This window comes from Copadichromis virginalis, linkage group LG15 (genome assembly GCF_057382275.1).
Source record: "Copadichromis virginalis isolate Kocher_CV1m ecotype Utaka linkage group LG15, C_Virginalis_male_GT1.1, whole genome shotgun sequence".
Classification (NCBI taxonomy): domain Eukaryota; kingdom Metazoa; phylum Chordata; class Actinopteri; order Cichliformes; family Cichlidae; genus Copadichromis; species Copadichromis virginalis.
The window spans coordinates 21,854,393-21,873,190 of record NC_140632.1 but is presented as its reverse complement, the minus strand read 5'-3'; the positions used below and the strand labels follow the sequence as shown (position 1 = coordinate 21,873,190).

General features: G+C 38.9%; 1 protein-coding gene across 1 annotated transcript; it reads left to right on the top strand.

Annotated features, from left to right (window-relative positions):
- The first annotated feature begins 769 nt into the window (after positions 1-769).
- On the top strand, positions 770-18,574 carry znf512 (zinc finger protein 512). Its single transcript, XM_085432431.1, has 16 exons — positions 770-1,020; positions 4,099-4,231; positions 4,348-4,406; positions 4,602-4,660; positions 7,485-8,059; positions 8,274-8,363; positions 9,078-9,182; positions 9,595-9,719; positions 10,131-10,217; positions 10,318-10,416; positions 10,523-10,690; positions 10,885-11,082; positions 11,159-11,260; positions 11,906-11,968; positions 12,367-12,465; positions 12,785-18,574. Exons 2-16 carry the CDS (start codon positions 4,132-4,134, stop codon positions 13,544-13,546), a joined length of 2,691 nt encoding a protein of 896 aa, XP_085288557.1. The 5' UTR covers positions 770-1,020; positions 4,099-4,131; the 3' UTR covers positions 13,547-18,574.
- Positions 18,575-18,798: the final 224 nt, after the last annotated feature.

Genomic DNA, 18,798 nt, shown 5'->3' with positions numbered 1-18,798 from the left:
AAAAACAAACAAAAAAAAACTATGTAACAATGACAGAAAAAAAACTTGACTGAAGTTAGTAGTAGGGCTAAGCAAATAGTGACAATTTAATTTCAATTACAGTTTCCTAGTCCAACAATTTTTCGAAACAATAATCAAAACCTTGGATATGAACGAAATGGCTATTACGTTGCCAGAAAATAACAAGTAAAAATGTAAAGTTTTTAAGTAAGCTACCTGATTTAAACCTATTATTATTATTGTTATTTTAATTGAAATCGAATCATCTTGTGAGTCACAAAAAGCTAATGGAGTTACACTTTCAAGAGTTGCTTACCTAATGTTAGGTGCTTAGTTAAAATTAATCAAAAATATTCAATTTAATAAACTTAAATAAGAGGAACATGTCACAGAATTTCAAAGTGTTCAATTTAGTAGAATCAATTTGAACATTCAATCAATCCTTCAAAAGTGCCATATTATACAAGTAAAAAGTAATAATGCGGAGGAGGGGAGTTCTACGAATTAGGAAGAGAAAAAAGTATCAGTGGTCTCCTTCTCTCCATTTTTCAGTTTGGAACATTACTCCCAATTCTTCATGCAACATTTTAAAAACCATTTACTAAGTGCTTTTCCACTTGATAACAGGTTCATAATCAGAGACTATGTGGTAACGGCTTTGTATTATTCCGAGGCGTACTATTGATTCAGATTCCACAGCTGAAGCGCTGAAATTGCGGTGTTTCCCACGGCCCCTGAAGGCAGCGGCAGATGCGGGTCTTATTTGTTCTCTCCACCAGGAGGGCGTTCCGCTGAAGAACATACACTGTGGTGAATTATGCCGGCGTACGTGCGCACTGATTCATATTTAGATGCTGCCACAGCTTAGCTGTTATCCCAGGGTCTGTGTTTTTGAACCCCGGGCCTTCCTTGATGTTAGCCTTCCTGGTGGTAACACTGCCGGGGGAAAGGCGACAGAGGAGGCCAGGCCCGAAGACATGGAGGCTAGCCGTCCTTGCAGAGGGAGTGAGCTGTAGGACGGTAGGCGCTCTCTCTCTCTCTCTCTTGCATTTCTTCCTCCGCTAAGAAACAATGAAAGGCAGACAGGACAGGTTATAGTACCTCTGCTTAGAGGGAGGGGAGCTTGAAACCTTTCTACCACCAGTTCTCCTTCAGTTTCAGCTTTCGGATGTTTTTTTCTGCCCGTCGTCGTGAAAAAGCCAATTTTTGAGTTTTTTCCTTATCCACACAGACAATGATGGTGGTGGCTGCAAGTCTTTTTGGCTCAGTCCGGGAATGGCTGGTCTCAGAGGTTTACTGGACCGAGAAAAACATCACACACTTGACGTTTTAACAGTTTTCTGGCTTTATTTCATATCACAGTTTCTGGCATCCAGTGTCCTCAAACGTGACACATAAATATTTAAGCACTATACAAATAACATTCAGGATGAACACATGCACTGTAAACACAACGGGTGCTGAAGCCAGATTCATCAGGTTCTTTAAAAAAAGTCTCCTCTGCATAATTATGATTAATGTAATCACTTCAGTGTGCATTTAAAATAATAATTCAATACTAAGTGTGAATTTTAGTGTTAAAAATATAAAGAGTGCATGATTGAAAGGGGCTAGGAGAGTAAATATTTGGCTAAACGAACCCTAAAGGGAGTAAATAGGCTGATATGCATGGCTGCTTATGCAAGACTTATTAAGTTCATGTCAGCAAATATTTGTTTTGTTTACTAGACAAATTTTTAAGAAAAAGGAGACTTAGTTTTGAATGAATGTCTTAAACATAACGTATGATCTCTTTGATTCAGTTAATTATAATAACTGTAATCAGCTTTTTTAGTTTAATTCAATTTTATTTATATTGGGCCAAATCACAACAACACTCGTCTCAAGTCAACCTGCATTTTAAACAAATGCAGGTATTTGTTTAAAAGATTATTATAAACTAGGCGCACAAATGTTTTAGTTAATCTAAAAAAAAGATTAAAATTAGAATTTGGGAGGAAAAAAGAACATAAAGCTAAAGTAAAGTAAAAAATGTGCAGGACATGCTGGATCTGAGTGAGCTACATGCAGAAGGTACTTTTGTTGTGATATTTGATCTTCACTTCCTAAAAACCGAATTGCAAAAACATTAAATGAAGCACTGAAAGTAACAAATTAAATTAAAACGAAACATTTTTAACACTAATCTAAGCAAACCCTCTTTGGAAACTAAAGAAAACTTACTTAAACGAGAAAATTAAATAAAAATAAGGCAGCACAGTGGTTCAGTGGTTAGTTCTGTTGCCTCACAGAAAGGTTTGAATCCACTGTCGGGTATTTCTGTGTGGAGTTTGCCTCTCTGGGTGCTCTGCCTTTCTATCACACTTATAATGCATGTTAGGTTAACTGGTGATTCTGAACTGGCCTCAGGTGTGAGTGATTGTCTGTTTTTTTGTGTTAGCCATGAAACACTGGCAACCTATCCAGTGTGTATCCCGCCTCTTGCAGCTGAATAAGTGATAAGCTCCTGCCTCCGCTACCTTGAATTGGTTAAATAGCAGAAGCTGGATGGAAAGAAAAATTAAATGATTCTAACCCCGTGCCCGTTTGTTTTCATTTTTGTTAAATTCTAGATTACGCTGCTGAGGATAGTTAAGGAAATACTCGATCATAACAATATAATAGAGTCACTGAAGCTTCAGGATATCAGTGTGTCCAGTTAGACCAGTGTGAATCCTTTTACACTCTAACAAAAGCAGAACTAGAGAAAAATCAGTCAGCAGGGATAAAAAGAGAGCATTGGTCTTGCCTTTTTGGGGAATTGTCTCGTTGCCTCTCCGCTGCACCTGCTGACACTTTCATTTGCACCAAACCAGGTGAAATGATTTATGCTTCTTAACTGGACACATTAATATCCCTGAAGTTAAAATGTGTTTGTATTAAACTGTGATGATCCAGCGTTCCCTTAATTCTTTGAGCAGTGTCATTTATCACAGCTTGGTAATAAACCCAGGATGACCTCGTGCCAGCATAGTAATGTTTTTATATGTTATTGATCCACAATATGTCTGCAATACCTCTTAGATGTTATTGGTATTGGAGGATTTGTTAATATAATTCCAGATGTTTGTAAATAATTCATCCGCAGCGGATGAAGATGGATGGATGTTTGTAAATACAGAACTACAAATTCAAGCACATCATCAAATTTGTTTATATTTGAGCAACTCTGGCCAAATTTAAAACATCTGAGTTTCTGAGAATTTCTAAAAGGGGGGTTGGAGGGCCTAGGGCGAGGGGCAGGGTACACCCTGGACAGGTCACCAGTCTTTCACAGGGCTAACACATAGCCACAGACAACCATTTGAACTCACATTCACACCTATGAGCAATTTAGAGTTTCCACTTAATGCATTCCCACTAACTGCATATCTTTTAAATATATATTCTTAAATTAGTTGTTGAATTACACATTTTATTTGGTGCTTTCTGCAAATGGTCTAATAACCCTAGCAAAATAATTTAATTAGCTGCCTGTCTGATGAGTTTGTGGTCTCACAGATGGACTCGGATTCCACAGTCTGCATGTTGCGACGGCACACGGGGCAGTTTTTCATCTCCTTAGATAGATCATCCAACTCACAGCAGATCTCCAAAACAGAGCAAAAACTACTGTTGTCAGCTGTGGTAGCCAGTAGAGAGTCTACAGCTAAATGATACTGAAGACATCACAACAGAAAGCTGCCCATAACTGTAGGGGATCACAAAATGGAAAGGGTGGGGTGTAGCTGGTTAATGGTGAAATGGTTAAATGAGCCAACAGATGTACTTGGTTGACCAACCCAACCTACTTTATATGTAACAAGCTGAGGTCATTTAATAAGTAGGGCTCTGTAAATATTTGATCATGTAATTAATAAGGTCAGTGATCCATTACAGTTCTCCAATCAGTTTAAGGCTGTGTAATTACTTTTGATGTAATTAGAAAGCCAGCATGTAATCCCATCCTGAAACAAATACAATATATCCAAATTAAGGTATTTCAATAACGTGTGCTATTTTGGTAGAGGTATCTGTTTTCTGTTTTATTAGATGTTCTGTTTTTTTCTATGCTGTCAGTGGTGATTTCTGAGCAGGGTTGGCCCTCCTAGTATGGACCCCGGCCACATCGGAGGGGATATGTCACCTTTGTATATGCCAAGAAAGAGGAAGCCTGTTCACTCACTTTCAAAAAGTGGAGTGCAATGTCCAGGTAAAAAACACATCACACAGCAGCGTGCATCCATCACTGTGGCCATTTACACTGGTAAAACTTGGTAATTTCATCTTTTTAATTGTGTCTTTTTTAATACAATTTCACTTTTAAAGCTGCTGTCCAGCGAATGCCAGAAAGAGCCTGTGAAGTAAATACAGTTGGGTACTCAGAGGTAAGAATACACATCTATAATGTAAAAACCTACGTTTTTTATTGTTTCTGAGATAGTGTATGTAAGGAGCAGGCAGTCCTGCTAGCATGAACGCTGTGACTGTGTTTCCATTTTCAAGTGTGGTAATAAAAAATCAGTTAACTTCATGCGCACAGCTGGATCTCTGCTTCAAAGTTTTTTCATCGACTGTTTTAGGAGGATGAGTCCCAAACTGAAGACGGAGTAAAGATGAAGAGAACTTACAGTAGGAAAAGGTAAGAGGCTGGTTAACCTGGTGATTATACATTGTACTCTTATATAAGTCATTCACAGTAAACAGATATCATATCTAAACAAGTACACAGGTTTCAGTAAAATACATCATTGTTGATAAGTGCAATGCCTTTTAAAAATCTGCATACAGAATTCTTTTGTTTAGATTTCCTACATGATAAAAGGTACAGTTAGGATAGACTTCCTAATGAGATGAGGAAATTCAGCGTTTGCACTTGCTGCTTATCCACATGCAGATATTAACCAAATGGCTGGTATAGGTTCAGGTAGAATGAGCTATGGATCATTCAGTTTTGAATATGGTGTTAATTTAAGGCTTCAAAAGCAAAGCACAGGGCAAGGAAGTTCAAGAACAAAAAAGGAAGTCTTTGCTTTGCAAAAAAAATTTGTTACACAGAATAAACAGAGTGAAAAACATCTTACAGCAAGAAGTGAAAGGACAGAGTCTGGTACATAGAGAGTGGCAGACACAGTGAAGGAAGGATGCAAGATAAAGGTGGCAGATTAAAGAGCAAGTAATCACTCTGGCAGGAGGAAATACACAAGCTCAGGAAGCGAAGGGTGTGAGAGGATATGTGAGTATAAAATGGGAAATGATAAAAGAGAGAAAAAAGAAAGACAAAAAATGACCTGGGTCTTTAATTTTTCTTTGCACTGAAAAACTAAACAAATGGGAACACCCATCATTAATGAGTGATTAATGAAAATGAAATAAGATTAGATCTAAAAGAATCATAAAACCCGGCTCCACTGTTGTGCTCCTTCTTGGTTTTGGCTGTTTAAACTTTGTTTAATTAATTAATTTAATTCAATTTGCTACAGAATTTATGTGCAAAGTGCTTTTTTAAGTGCTGCTCAAAAGCATATATGTTTGTATTATATTAATAAACAAATAGTTCATTTATTTACCTGCATTCTGTTCATATTGTGCAGTATAGCAACTGTATATAAAAGATGAACCTAAATATTGACGCAAAAGGTGAAGTTGCTTGCACCTGTATTCTTTATAATGGCCTGAAGGGGGATCAGATTGGATGTAGCCACTAGGGCTGTGCGATATGACAAAATCGTGACATTAACACGTATATTGTTTCATGTTGTACTCTTCATTTATTTTGTGTTGTTGCAAAAACATAGGGCTGGGCGATATATCGAGTTTTTTTAAAAATATCGATATATTTTCATACGAGATATAAGATGTGACAATATTGTTTATATCGATATAGTCTATGTTACGTTATAATTATACTTGTGCAGCCGCAAGTTCGCCTCTCTTTCGTCCACTTTTGTCTCTACGCAACATTACTCGGCCTCGCCTCTCTTTCACTGAACACAACTCCCCCTCCCCCATAGCTTCACCTGCAGGCAATGACAAGATGAACACGGCAAATCTCCGTTAACGATTTACCGCAGATCGCCCCGTGCGTGGGGCTGGACGGCGTCAATGTGTTAGCGAGCTAACCGCGCTAACGAGCTAACTGCGCTAACGAGCTAACAGCGCTACCGACATAAATCCTTTCATTTTCTCAAAAATCGACAGTGCGCCTTATGTATGAATTCTGGTTGTGCTTATTGACCGCGAACCGATTTTATGTGCTACACGGCGCTCAGCAATCTGTCAAAAAATGTTTTAGTACAACTTTGGTAAGCTACGAAGCTGCAGCGCTTGATGGATTGTCGGAGCATTACGGCTACCGAGGAGCCTCGCGGAGTGATACGTACTCTGCTTCAACATAATATTACCGTACTGTGTGTGTATAAGGGCCATAAATGGCACCTGTTAAGAGACATGGTTACAAAGAGGATTTCAAACTCCAGGCTGTCAGTCACACAGTAGAAGTTGGGAACAGAGCAGCTGTGAAATCTGTCTGTCTTTGTTATTATGCTCATTGTCTTTTAGTTTACATTTTGACTGCACAATTGTGAGCTTTTTGTTATGCACAAAAACAACATTGTTTTCTTTAATTTATGGAGCATTATTATTTAATAAATGCTGATAATTTATTTTTGAGTAATTTCTTCATGTACATCTACGCTGTATGTTAATAAAAGTGCCTGTGTGACATCTGGGACACAGCTTTGACTAAGAACTCTCTTTTTGTTCTTACTTTATGGCTTTAAAAAGAAATATCGAGATATATATCGTATATCGCCATCCAGCTAAAAAATATCGAGATATGATTTTTTTGGGTCATATCGCCAATGACAATTCACTGTACTTACGATTTCCCTACAAAAACACACTGTTTACTGCAATTTTTCATTGCTTCAGATGACAGTTTGTAGTAGTCACTGAGGCACCACAGAAGGACCAGCCAAAACTAATCGAAGAACTTATTTCATCATAACAAGAAAATCATTGCAAATGAGCTGTGTCAGACACATGAATGATATCTAAGTTATTCTTATTTGTTTTCTTAAAAAAGGGGCTACCTCTGTGTCATGGACATGATTCGGTTATGAAAAGCCTGACACGGTGTAGAAAACTATTGCAGGAAATCCAGAACGTAGCATACAACACTGCAACAACAGATATGTGGACGAATTGAACCATGCATGTCTGTATGAGTTTAACGGTGCACTTTATGAGACTGGACACTCGATGTTTACAGACTGGGTAGTTTCTAATGACTATTAGTACTTTTGATGTAGTGGTTACAGAAAATCCACTATATTGTTATATATCTTTTATTTACACCCTCTGACCCACACTACAGTTAAATAATCTGTTCAGGACCAAATGAGGTTCCTGTCTCCATCAGCATTTAGAAACTTTTAATTTTAGTTTTTTTTTTCTTTTATTAGGTATGAGGACCTCCAGAGTGTTTCCCTGGGAACAGTAGATTACTCGACAACCAGCTGTTCTGTGATGTCATCAGATGGCCTGGCCAATGGGTCAGACCCAGGGTCCATCGGTCCGCCCACTGCAAGGCTCCCTCCAAGACTGGTCGCGAAGGATGTTTGGCCTCAAGGCCCAGAAGCTAGCGGGGAGCAGTCCCAGCCTCATGATCAGAGCTGGAACTCCAGCAGGGAGCGAGGACCTGACGCCTGGGCTCCAGGCAGAGACCGACCCCAGGACCAGGTGTGGAACTCTGGCAGAGACAGAGGGGGACACTCCAGTCAGGACCAGATATGGATTCCAGGCAGGGACAGAACTCAGTGTGGGCCGGATCAGTCCTGGATGACAGGCCGGGAGCGGGGTCCTGATCAGGGCTGGGCAGCTAGCAGAGATCAAGGACAGGATCAGGCCTGGAATGGAGGCAGAGATCCAGGAAGGGACCCGGACTCGTCAGGGCCGGAGCAAGGGTGGGGTACTGGCCGAGGCCCAGATCAAGCCTGGAACAACACAAACAGGGATAGAGGGAACGTGTGGAGACCTGGTAAAAATGACCATATGGACTGATTTTGTTTTGAACACTGTGAAATGTCGTAAAATAATATGAGCTTCTTTCATGATATCTGCAAGCTACAAGCGAAAACCAGAACCTATAACACATGTGCGAGTGACAGCTTATAAGAGAAGTGCAGGCGATATATGTGCAGAGTAGATGTCATCATTTAGGTTATGATTTTTGATTTTGTCTAATTTTTAAGACTTGAACATGAAAAAGGTCCAGAGGCCAGAGATGGAGCCAAGCCCCGCACCCAATAACTTCACACAGCCACCAGAGGGCAGAGAATCCTGTAAGTTTTCAAGGAGTCTGCATTTAATGCATAACTGAAAACTCTATATGTTACATTTCTATCTCACATATCTGTTTCATGCTGCTTTTTTGTCTTAAACTGAATATTATTTCCTTATTAATAATACTTAGGACTGAAGTAACTTTATAAATCAGAACTATAGTTAGACATAAATCAGGAATTTGAAAAGTTGTTTCACAGTTTGTCCCTAACCATTATGGGAAAACAATATGAGGCCGTTTTCTCAAGTACACCACCTTCCTTTCAGTCTTGGCAGCAGTACTATCAGCCACTAATTTGTTTTGGCAGAGCGTCTGGCACACCATAGCCAATGACTGTTTCACTGTTTGATCAGAGAATCATTACAGAGAAGCATTTTCCCCTCATTGTAACTTATCGTGAGGTTTCTCTAAGAGCCAGGCTTTCTGTAGCAGGAATGCTGTAATCATAATTCAACAACCAACAAGCATTCATGCATTGAAAAGAAAACATTGTATATACTTGTATATATCTGTGTATCTTTTATCTTTTATTTCTAAAGTAATTCAATATAAAATTCTACATGCTGCTAATGGAGAGATGACAAACTTTGGCAGCAGTCTCTGCATCTAATCAATAAGGAAATTTGACCTTATTAAATAATAATTATGATAAAATAGTATAAAAAGAAAAATAAGCTTGATTGCATCCAGTCATTCGGTGTGAATCTTGCAGGTTCAGATGCTGCCAGTGCTGGTCAGGCCTCAACAGCTCAGCCGAACGAAGACCAGAAGCCTTCAATCCTGCCGGCTAAGAAGGAACCTCCTACTTATCCTCCAGGTCAGAGCAGCAGCTGTTTACCACAGATTTATGTGATTTAATAGAAAGTAATCTTATTACACTATGTTTTATGTGCACTTCTTTGATTGAAACTGTCAATAGGCTTTATCTGACTGCATTTTTCTTGCTTCACACAAGTATGAGTTTTAAAGGGGATTCGGGGGGGGGGGGTGGGGGGGGTGGTATTTTATCTTGATTTAAACTGATTGTAAGAAATTGAAAAAGATGTTGCTAAAACTTTTATTAAATTTGAATGATTAAAAGTGGGTGCTGAAGATAATCTGTGATTTAATCAAAATATTATTATTATTATTAAAATAGGTAAGGAGTAAGCTGCTTCTTTTTGTGAAGCTCTGTGCGTCGTGTAAAGTTAAAAAAAAGGAAAAGTTGCCTATTTGTTGACATCAACTAGGAAGCCAAGAGGAACGTTGGCAGCTCCAGATTGTTGCCAAAGGAAGAGTCACCTGTCCAAAGTGTAAAAGTGTGAGCAGGAAGACTGTGGAGGGGCTGAAGAAACACATGGAGAACTGCCGACTGGTGAGCCCTTCATGCATAATAGTGACATTAGAGTTTTGGACCATCTAGCAGGAGCCTTCTGCTTTACTGTTTCTCCTGGAAGACTCTAATAATTAGTTATTACTAGTAATGACATTATTTGGAATAATTGGAGTAAATAAATTATGCTTTGTATGTTTTTTTTTATAATTTTTTCCAGGATGTCAATTTTCTATGAAACACATTCTGCGCTGAAACCAGTTCACACACTCTTCATATTAAGCATCAAGTTTTTAAAAAATGAATGGGTCTGTAGTGTGGTTTGTGCTTTACATTTGCACTGGGAAAACCTAGTCTGACTAATATTTCCATAGCATAAAATCTGCTTGTGTTCTTTGCTGGTGTAAATGTTTACCAAATGAAAAAGTCACTGTGTCACTCTGTTATCTGTAGCAACCTTTTACCTGCCAACACTGTGGGAAACAGCTCAAGTCTTCAACAGGGATGAAGTATCACATCATGGCTGACCACAGCCACTTGGTAAGATTACTCAGAAATAAACATTTTCAGTCTTAGTTTAGTTTAGTTTAGTTTATTATGGTTTTACTGAGTTTGTTGCTACCTTTTCCTGCTTTTGTAGCCTTCAGCTGATGATGCCAAGGACCTGGATGATCGTGCTATAAAAGACAAGCTACGTAAAATCCTGAAGAGATTGGGCAAATTAAAATGTTCCAAAGAGGTAAAATTTGCACGGATTGTGCTGTTTTAAGAAAGGAGATTTGATGAAAGTAAGATAAAAGATTAAACTGGTGGTGTGAAAAAATGTGGGGGTTTTTTCTTTATAGGGTTGTAATGCTGCATTTACCAGCATCATGGGCTACGTGTATCACATGAAGAAGTGTGGAAAGGAGGAGTCTGAGCTGGAGAAAATGCTGCTGAACTGCTCTCACTGTGGGAAGACGTATAAATCCAAGGCTGGTCTAGAGTATCACCTGAAATCAGAGCATGCTCCTGTGAGTCATATATGTCATCGAAGCCACTAAATACTATAAAAATTGTAATTCGTTAATACTCTTCATTCAAATTTAAATTAATAGACAATTAGACAAGATGCCAGCCTTGTTTTATCACCTGTCCTTTTAATTCGAGTGTCTGTGAAACTCTTTGTGCCTCATCTCCATTAAGTTTATTCTCTTGGTTCATCCAGACGCCACAGAAGACTGAGGAAGATGAGGCACTGAAGGCTCAGAGGGAGGCTAATCCAGAGAGGACGCCCAGCGGCAGGGTGCAGAGAGCCTCGGCCCAGGTGGCCAACTTCCACCTGGCTGAGATTGCCAACAATGAACTGCCCAAAGACTGGCCCAAGAGGAAGTTTCAGTCCGACCTGGTACCAGATGACAAGAAGGTAAGAGAAGATTCACTAAAATTGAGTTTGTACTAAACATAAATGCATTTCTTCTTTCTCCTGACGCTCTTTTCAGTTGAAATATGCCCGACCCGGCCTCCCTGCCTTCAGCCAGGAGGTGCTGAGGAAGTGGAAGAATGAGGTGAAGCTGCAGAGGAAAGTCCAGTGCCCCAACCAGGTAGAAAACAACAAGTCTTATTTTTACCTGTTTAATTGAAATCAGCAGACTTATTTATTTTCTTATCTGAGTAATTGGATCAAGATGTCAAGAACAAGTATAATTAGCATAACTTTGCCGGTTCGATCCCCAGCTCTGTCTGGCCTGGTCATTGTGTCCTTGGGCAAGACACTTCACCCTACTGCCTACTGGTGTTTGTTGGCCGATGGAGCGATATGGCAGTCTCGCTTCTGTCAGTCTGCCCCAGGGCAGCTGTGGTTACAACTGTAGCTGCCTCCTCCAGTGTGTGAATATGAGAGTGAATGAATAGTGGAATTGTAAAGCGCTTTGGATGCCTAGAAAAGTGCTATATAAATGCAATCCATTATTATTATTATTTTTTCAATAACCTGAAATGTTTCTCTTTGTAAATGTATGTTTTTAAAGAGATATATGGAGATATTTTATATTTTATTTTATGTCATATATACACTGTTGCATTGGTGAACATTCATAGTAAACATGGCCGAAGTTTCAAATAGAGAGGTCAGTGTATGTACAAGTAATCCCTGTGGATGTGTATGATGTCAAGGGGAGCAGATGTCCATAACATGGTTAACACAATATTCAAAGCTCATAATATAACAGAATGTGTGTCGTCCTCAGGGTTGCGGTTGCACCTACACGAGTGTGTCTGGACTCAAAGCTCATCTGGGACTCTGCACGAGGGTTTGTCTCTTTTTTTCTTTGTTTAGGAAATAACAAACCTACAAACTTTCTAGGATTAGCAATACATTAAATGACACCAGGTATAGTTAAGTTGAAACTCATCAATGTATTAGCATGAAACCCTTCTAATGCTTCATCTGGACCGGCATTTACATGTGCTTTTAGTCAGCTCCTCAATCATTTGGGATGATTCCTGTAAATTAAAGAATGAAATGTTAAATTTGTAAAAGCTGCTTTGAACAGAATTTTGAAAATGTGTGTATTTGTAAAATTATTCAGTCAGTTACTCAGACCATTAAGTGAAATATAAAAGTCAGTGCACTATGCGCAGTTAATACTTTATATGCATTAAATTCTTATAATCTTTTCAAGGCTGCTTTTTCCTGATCTGATTTCAGGGCGACTTTGAGGCCGGTAAATACAGATGTCTGATCTGCAATAAAGAGTTTAACTCTGAAAGTGGAGTGAAATACCACATCAACTCTGTCCATTCACAGGTAATGAAAAGTTCACAAGTTTCTGGCTTGAGCCTTTTTTTTGTAACTATATGTAGATGACATTGCCATGAATGCATATACTCTATATCAGGGGTTGGATATGAGCAGCTCCATAGTGTAGTTGTTTAAACTCATCAGGAAAGTTTTTACTAAAGTCATGAATAAAGTGATGTCTCAGACTTACAACAGCAGAATCAGATTTCTTTTTGCAAACAGACGAGCTGCCCCCTTCTGGCCTATAATGCAATAAATAATAAATAATGCAAGTTTAGTGTATGTTATATAATAGCACCCCTTCGTGCTGCATGTATCTCAACAGGATTGGTTTGTGACGAACAAAAAAGCCTCCAAGAAGTTTGAGAAGTTCCTTAAAAACCAGCCCAAAGAGGTCGTCCGTAATGTGGATAAGCAGACTGTTGATCAGTACCACCATCATCACCTGCAGCATCATCCTCATCATCATCAGCAGCAGCACCATCAACAACACTCACATCACCACCATCATCAGCAGCAGCAGCACCACCAGCTCCAGCACCAGCCTCTGCAGCACCCACTTCAGCCGCTGCATCACCTCCAACACCAAACTCAGTACCTCCATCCAGAGAGGCAGAACCTTCCTCCACAAGTGGACCCCCAGCCCCAACAGCCGATGCTCCAGTACACCAGTTTGGAGCCTCCTCCGGGGCCAGTGTGGGTCGATATGGACCACAGAGGAGCCGTGCTGGGGCCGGAGCAGGCCCCGATCGAAATGGAAATGGCTGACAAACCTGAGGAGGACAGTGGTGGGATGGTGAAGGATACAAGGAGAGGGAAGGAGGAAAAAGGAGTAGATGTAGGGGAGAGGGGGAAGGCTGATAGGAAGCAGAAGGATTGCTTCACTTTCGGCGGTAGCAGCAGAGGCGGAGGTTGTGGGCGCAGCAGTAGCAGTAGCAGCAGCAATACCGGCAGCTCATCGAGCGAATCGGAGGTCGAGCAGCAGGAGCGGCAGAGACAGATTGACCAGTGGAGCCTGAAACGACCGGGCATCATGGGCCTCTCGCTGAGGCTGGAAAGCGACAGAGAAACATTTAAAAAGACCTAAAAAAACACACTTTCCTTCACATTTCAAATGTCTGCAGCTGATTTGAATGGAAGTAGAAAAACGGTGAAGCGAGAAAAACGTCTGCATAAGTTTTCCACAAGACAAACCTGTGAGACGGCAGCTGAGACAATTCTGTAACTGATGGAGATGTGTTGCATCCACCTTTCGGAAGTGACGGTGGATGCCTTGAAGACATGTTCTCAAGCTGTGAGCGTGGAAAGCTCAGACTGCTCGTTTCCAGAGGCTGTTTCTGTCTTGAAATGGTTGTCGTTGTATAACCTTGAGAAATGTAGTTTATCGTGTTTATCTGTAACAGATTGTTTTCACCAACTTTAATTGTCTTATTGTTTTAAAAGGTTTCATAAAACTCTTCTTGTCTTTCATGTTTTGATTTAAATGGTAAATGGCCTGTATTTGTATAGCGCTTTACTCAGTCCCTGTGGACCCCAAAGCGCTTTACACTACATTCAGTCATCCACCCATTCACACACACATTCACACACTGGTGATGGCTACATTGTAGCCACAGCTGCCCTGGGGCGCACTGACAGAGGTTAACCTGAACAGAGACTGCCAGGTGGAGTGTTTACTTGTAATTGTCTAGTCACGCTCTCTGAAGACATTCTGTGCCTCTCGAGTATGATTAGTATAACTTCATACTACTCATCACTTTTAATTATGACTGATCACCATCCTTGGTGAAGTAATGTTGGAAATGACAGGATCACTGTTCACTGGCTTGGATTCTTCTGTCTGTCTGATGTTGTTTTCATTTCAGATTTTTTTAATATAATTTTGTATTTAGTTGCCATTCTTAAGTGAAACCTGCTGCCAGTTTACAGACTTTTTGGCATGTACATGTGACATATAAGTAGCATTGAAGCAAATCTAATGTAAAAGGAAAGAAATGAAAATAACATTGTATCAACCAACACTTTATTTCCTAAAGTGTACTGGAAACATCAGTACTGTTCTTATTAAGTGCAAAACAGCTTAAGCAAGTAATCGTGTCCATTGTATGACTGCAACTCATATCCATCAGTTACAGAATATAATGAGCAGTCTGAAACCACGTATCACCAACACATCTGGAAATTCCCTCCTAAACTGAATCTCTTGTTCCTGATAATGTTCTGATAATTTCTTGAGAACTTGAAGGCCATATTACACATTTATTTTCTTATTTTGCTTTTGATATTAGTGAATATATGGCACAAAATGTCCAGTTTTTCGCTATAATCACTTCTAAACCTCTGGTAAAGATTTCATGCGCATAAAATCAGTAACATTTTCCTTAATCCTGTGAACAAACTGACAAATTAACCAAGCACACAGCCTCCTTAGTGGAGGTAGCTACAGGATGTACCCCCGGTTAATTAAAGCTCTGTTCGTGTAGGATTATTTGATGTAACCTGTGAAGTCGGAAACCTTAGAAAATTTGTTATGTACCAAGAAACAGAAACAAACATAGTTTAATTTGTTTGCGTAGAAATTAACCCGTGAGTGACATGGTGTGATTTTTTGTTCTTTTATTTTTGTTGAAATGTAAGAATCCTTTATTTGCCAAAACCTGGTTCAACGTCAGCAGTTAAAAATAATCTTAACTCAAGTTATGCGTGTGTTGCTTTATTGGCTTTATTAGATAAGTGCAGTGAAGAGTGACAGGAAAGTGGAGGGAGAGAAAGAGGTCAGATTCAAACCTGGGCTGGCCGCTCCCAGCAACACAGTGTATGGTGACCTATACCAAAAAAAAAGAAAAACATCAGTAAATGTTAAAAACAACAATTTTGTCTCTTCTTTATTTCACATTTTTATGTCACATTTGATTATGTTGTGCAGACCTTCAGTCAGAGTGCATGCATCCTCCCAGCTCTCCTCCACTGACATAAATGCAGCTGACTGGGGTGTGATGAATGGAAGCTAACTGTCATGTAACATGAAGGATATTCACTCTTATTTAACCGACAGCATGTAGCCTAATGTTTATGTACTCTGTGTTTTGTATCTCCTACAGTGGGAAATTGTCATGTCAATCAGTTCTGTGATGTTTTCCTATAAATGTGCATATTTCTTTACAAATTTATTTTGAATGTATAAATGTGTTTAGTTCTTGTTTCTCTCATTTCTTCTGCACTCCCATAGAGCTGGATAAATGAACCATTTAACACAAATTGTCTCTTAATCAGTGAAATTATGTAAAATGAAAAACACCCATGACTGTATTTACTGTGTTTGATTTTCTTTAAAGTGCTTTAACTCTCTTTACCCTCCATCAGATGCCTTTAGGATGAATAGTTGGTGTTGTTTTAGTCTCAAATTAGAAAACGCATAATTTTTTATTTTTATTATTGTTATTCTCTGTTAATTTTAAGTGTTGGTGAACATTTGGTTCTGAGTTGTGTCAGGACCTCTGCATACTTACTTGCAAGTCTCTTTTTTTTTTTCATTTTTAGACTGTTAAGACTGAAAAGTCTTTAAAACATTAATTTTACTTTAGTTTTATATAGTTTTATATCTGTCTTTGTCACTAACCACTGCAGATTTCTTTTGATGGTGTTTGTACGTATGAGGGAAATAATTATAAAACTTAGTTTCTAATCTTTGTGGGTTGTGATCTCATGAAGTGAAGCCAGCATCTACCTTCATGAGAGATTGCGTTTTCTTTGTGGTCACTTTATTAGGTACACCTGTCCAATCTTAATTCGATTCAGTTCAACTCTCCGAATGTAAAGCCTACTTTCTGTCTAAAATATTGAGGGTTTGCTTAATATATGAATTATTTTGTATTGTAATATGATGGACGAGAACATTTTTATCATGATGAGCTCTATAATAAACACAATAGCACATTTCTGATATTCTTCAACATAATCTACACATAAAAGTAGATTTTTTAGAGCCGAAATAATTTACAAGATAACTGATACCGATAGCTGCTGGAGCCAAAACAGTAAAACTCCTGTGACAAAATAGCTTGAATGAATTAAAATAGCTCAACAAAATAGCCCAATTAAAGAGAAAACAAATGAGCTCAATTAAGCTCAACGGGTAAAATTATTAATATTTCTCCTTCTTTTGGGTGTTCACTTTCGGGGGTTACCACAGCACATCATCCTCCACATTCTTAGCCTCTAGGTCAGGGGTAGGGAGAGAGCCGGTGTCCTGCAGGTTTTAGATCTCACCCTGGGTCACCACACCTGAATCTGAAAATGATTAGTTCATTACCAGGCCTCTGGAGAACTTCAAGACATGTTGAGGAGCTCATTTAGCCATTTAATCAGCAGTGTTGGATCAAGGACACATTTAAAACCTGCAGGACACCAGCTCTTGAGGCCTGGAGTTCCCTACCCCTGCTTTAGGGTCACACCAACAATCTCCCTGTCCATCCATAAAACTTCTCTGGGTTTTTCTTTTTCCACTTACCTTTCAGCTCCATCATCATCATCCTTTCTCCACGGTCCCTGCTCTACACGTCCAAACCCTCTCAGCATTACCTTTCTAACTTTGTCTCCAAACCTCTTAACCTTTGATGTACTCATTTCTAGTTCTGTCAATCCCCTAAATACAATAAAAGAACAACAATACAGTAGAAAGCTGAGAAGAATTCAGTTAAATAGATCACATTCAGTAACTCAAAATAAAATAAAAGTGACTTCCTAAATGTAGCAAAAAGTGTATACGTACAGCTCGTTTATGATGCTGAAAAGGGTCATTTGGGGGGATTCCATTCAAAACTTTCCAGTAACGCCTTACAAAACCTTATTACCCCTAAGACACTTCTGAGTCACCATGACCTACTGTACTGTAATGCTACTCTGCTACAGGTGCTGCAAACAGTGCTGATAGTGGAGAGGAAACAACTCCTAAACTTACTAAACTCTAAATGACTCTGAACACCTTTATCTGCTTTATGTTCAATAAAAATAAAGTTCTGATATAAAATCATATCAAACAGCAAACTGTATACGTCAATGTATGTGTTACAGGTTAATACAGGGCAGTAACGTCATTGAACTGGTACATTCATCAGGGTTTACAGAGCTGTTGTTTTGACTTGCTAAAGATTGCACAAAGTTACCTTATCAGTTAAGGTGAGGTGTTGATGCTGTGGTTTCTTCAGAGACCTAAAAGTGTGGCTTATAAAATATTAAGCAAAGATTAGAAGGACTGTGTAAAAAATTAGACAATTTATGTTTTATTATTTCTCCCCCCTTTTTTATGGCAGTCATATTTATAATAAACTTTGTTCTCACCCTGCATGCACTTTGGCATGTGTCACAGCACAAATGAAAGCAGACTTGCATCAGCCTTTTCTATTTGACTAAACATTTGACCTATTTAATAACTGAAGCTCTGCATTTTATGGGATAACACCGAAATATGTTTTCACCATAACAAAACTATTAAGGTCAGTGTGGTTCAAACTTTGCTTTTTCCTGCTGTCTTCCTGTCCTTATATTGTAGACCAGCATCTGTTAATGCTGGAGCACAACTCTGACATCTAGTGTGAGTTTTTATTCTAATTTTTTCTGTTCCATTCAACTGGAAAGAAGTAGTGAGAGGCGCTCAAGATTTCAATTTGATATTAGTAATGTAAACATGATTTGATCTCAACCTCCTGTTAGGTGATTGATTTCTAAGAGGCTTCAGTTCAATGGTCATACTAGAAGTAATGCTGGGAGCAGAAGTAGTTTATTGTTGTTGAAGTGTTTTTAATGAACTGACAAATGATAATGATGAAAACTGATATCTTGTGACTTTTAACCCTCTTCAAAAAAAACAACAGTTCGATATCCTGTATTGTCCAGGCCAGATTTAAATAAAGGTTCAGTCCGTTAGTAGCCATGTAACATCTGTAAACAGACCAAGTGACTGATTTTTTTTAATTTTATGAGACATGATTTTTATTCAAGTGACAACATTTATTCAACCATTAACACCACATTGTTTTTTTATTAGAAGTTATGTGCTGCTGTTGCATAGTACTGGCAGTGTTATAACAACATAATAAAGATGTATTCATGCTCATTCTGTGTCTTAATAATACTGAGTGGAGGCTGGCATAAAGAGTGATAGGTGAAGGATTAACCCCACTGCATTCCCCAGTAGAAATGCCTGTCTTAATTCATATCTTTTAAATCATGGCTCTTCTTTCTTGACTGCAGCAGTGGTATTCACATCTCAAATCATCTCAGATTATTGCTCCATCGTTGAAACTTTAACCCGACAAATTTGGGGTTTGCTCTTCCTTG

Excerpts from the sequence above, each read along its gene's own strand:
- znf512 (XM_085432431.1), top strand. The coding sequence starts at position 4,132 with ATGGACCCCGGCCACATCGGAGGGGATATGTCACCTTTGTATATGCCA. Across the intron at positions 8,060-8,273 it reads AGGGAACGTGTGGAGACCTG|ACTTGAACATGAAAAAGGTC; the intron begins GTAAAAATGACC and ends CTAATTTTTAAG. Across the intron at positions 10,417-10,522 it reads AATTAAAATGTTCCAAAGAG|GGTTGTAATGCTGCATTTAC; the intron begins GTAAAATTTGCA and ends TTTTCTTTATAG.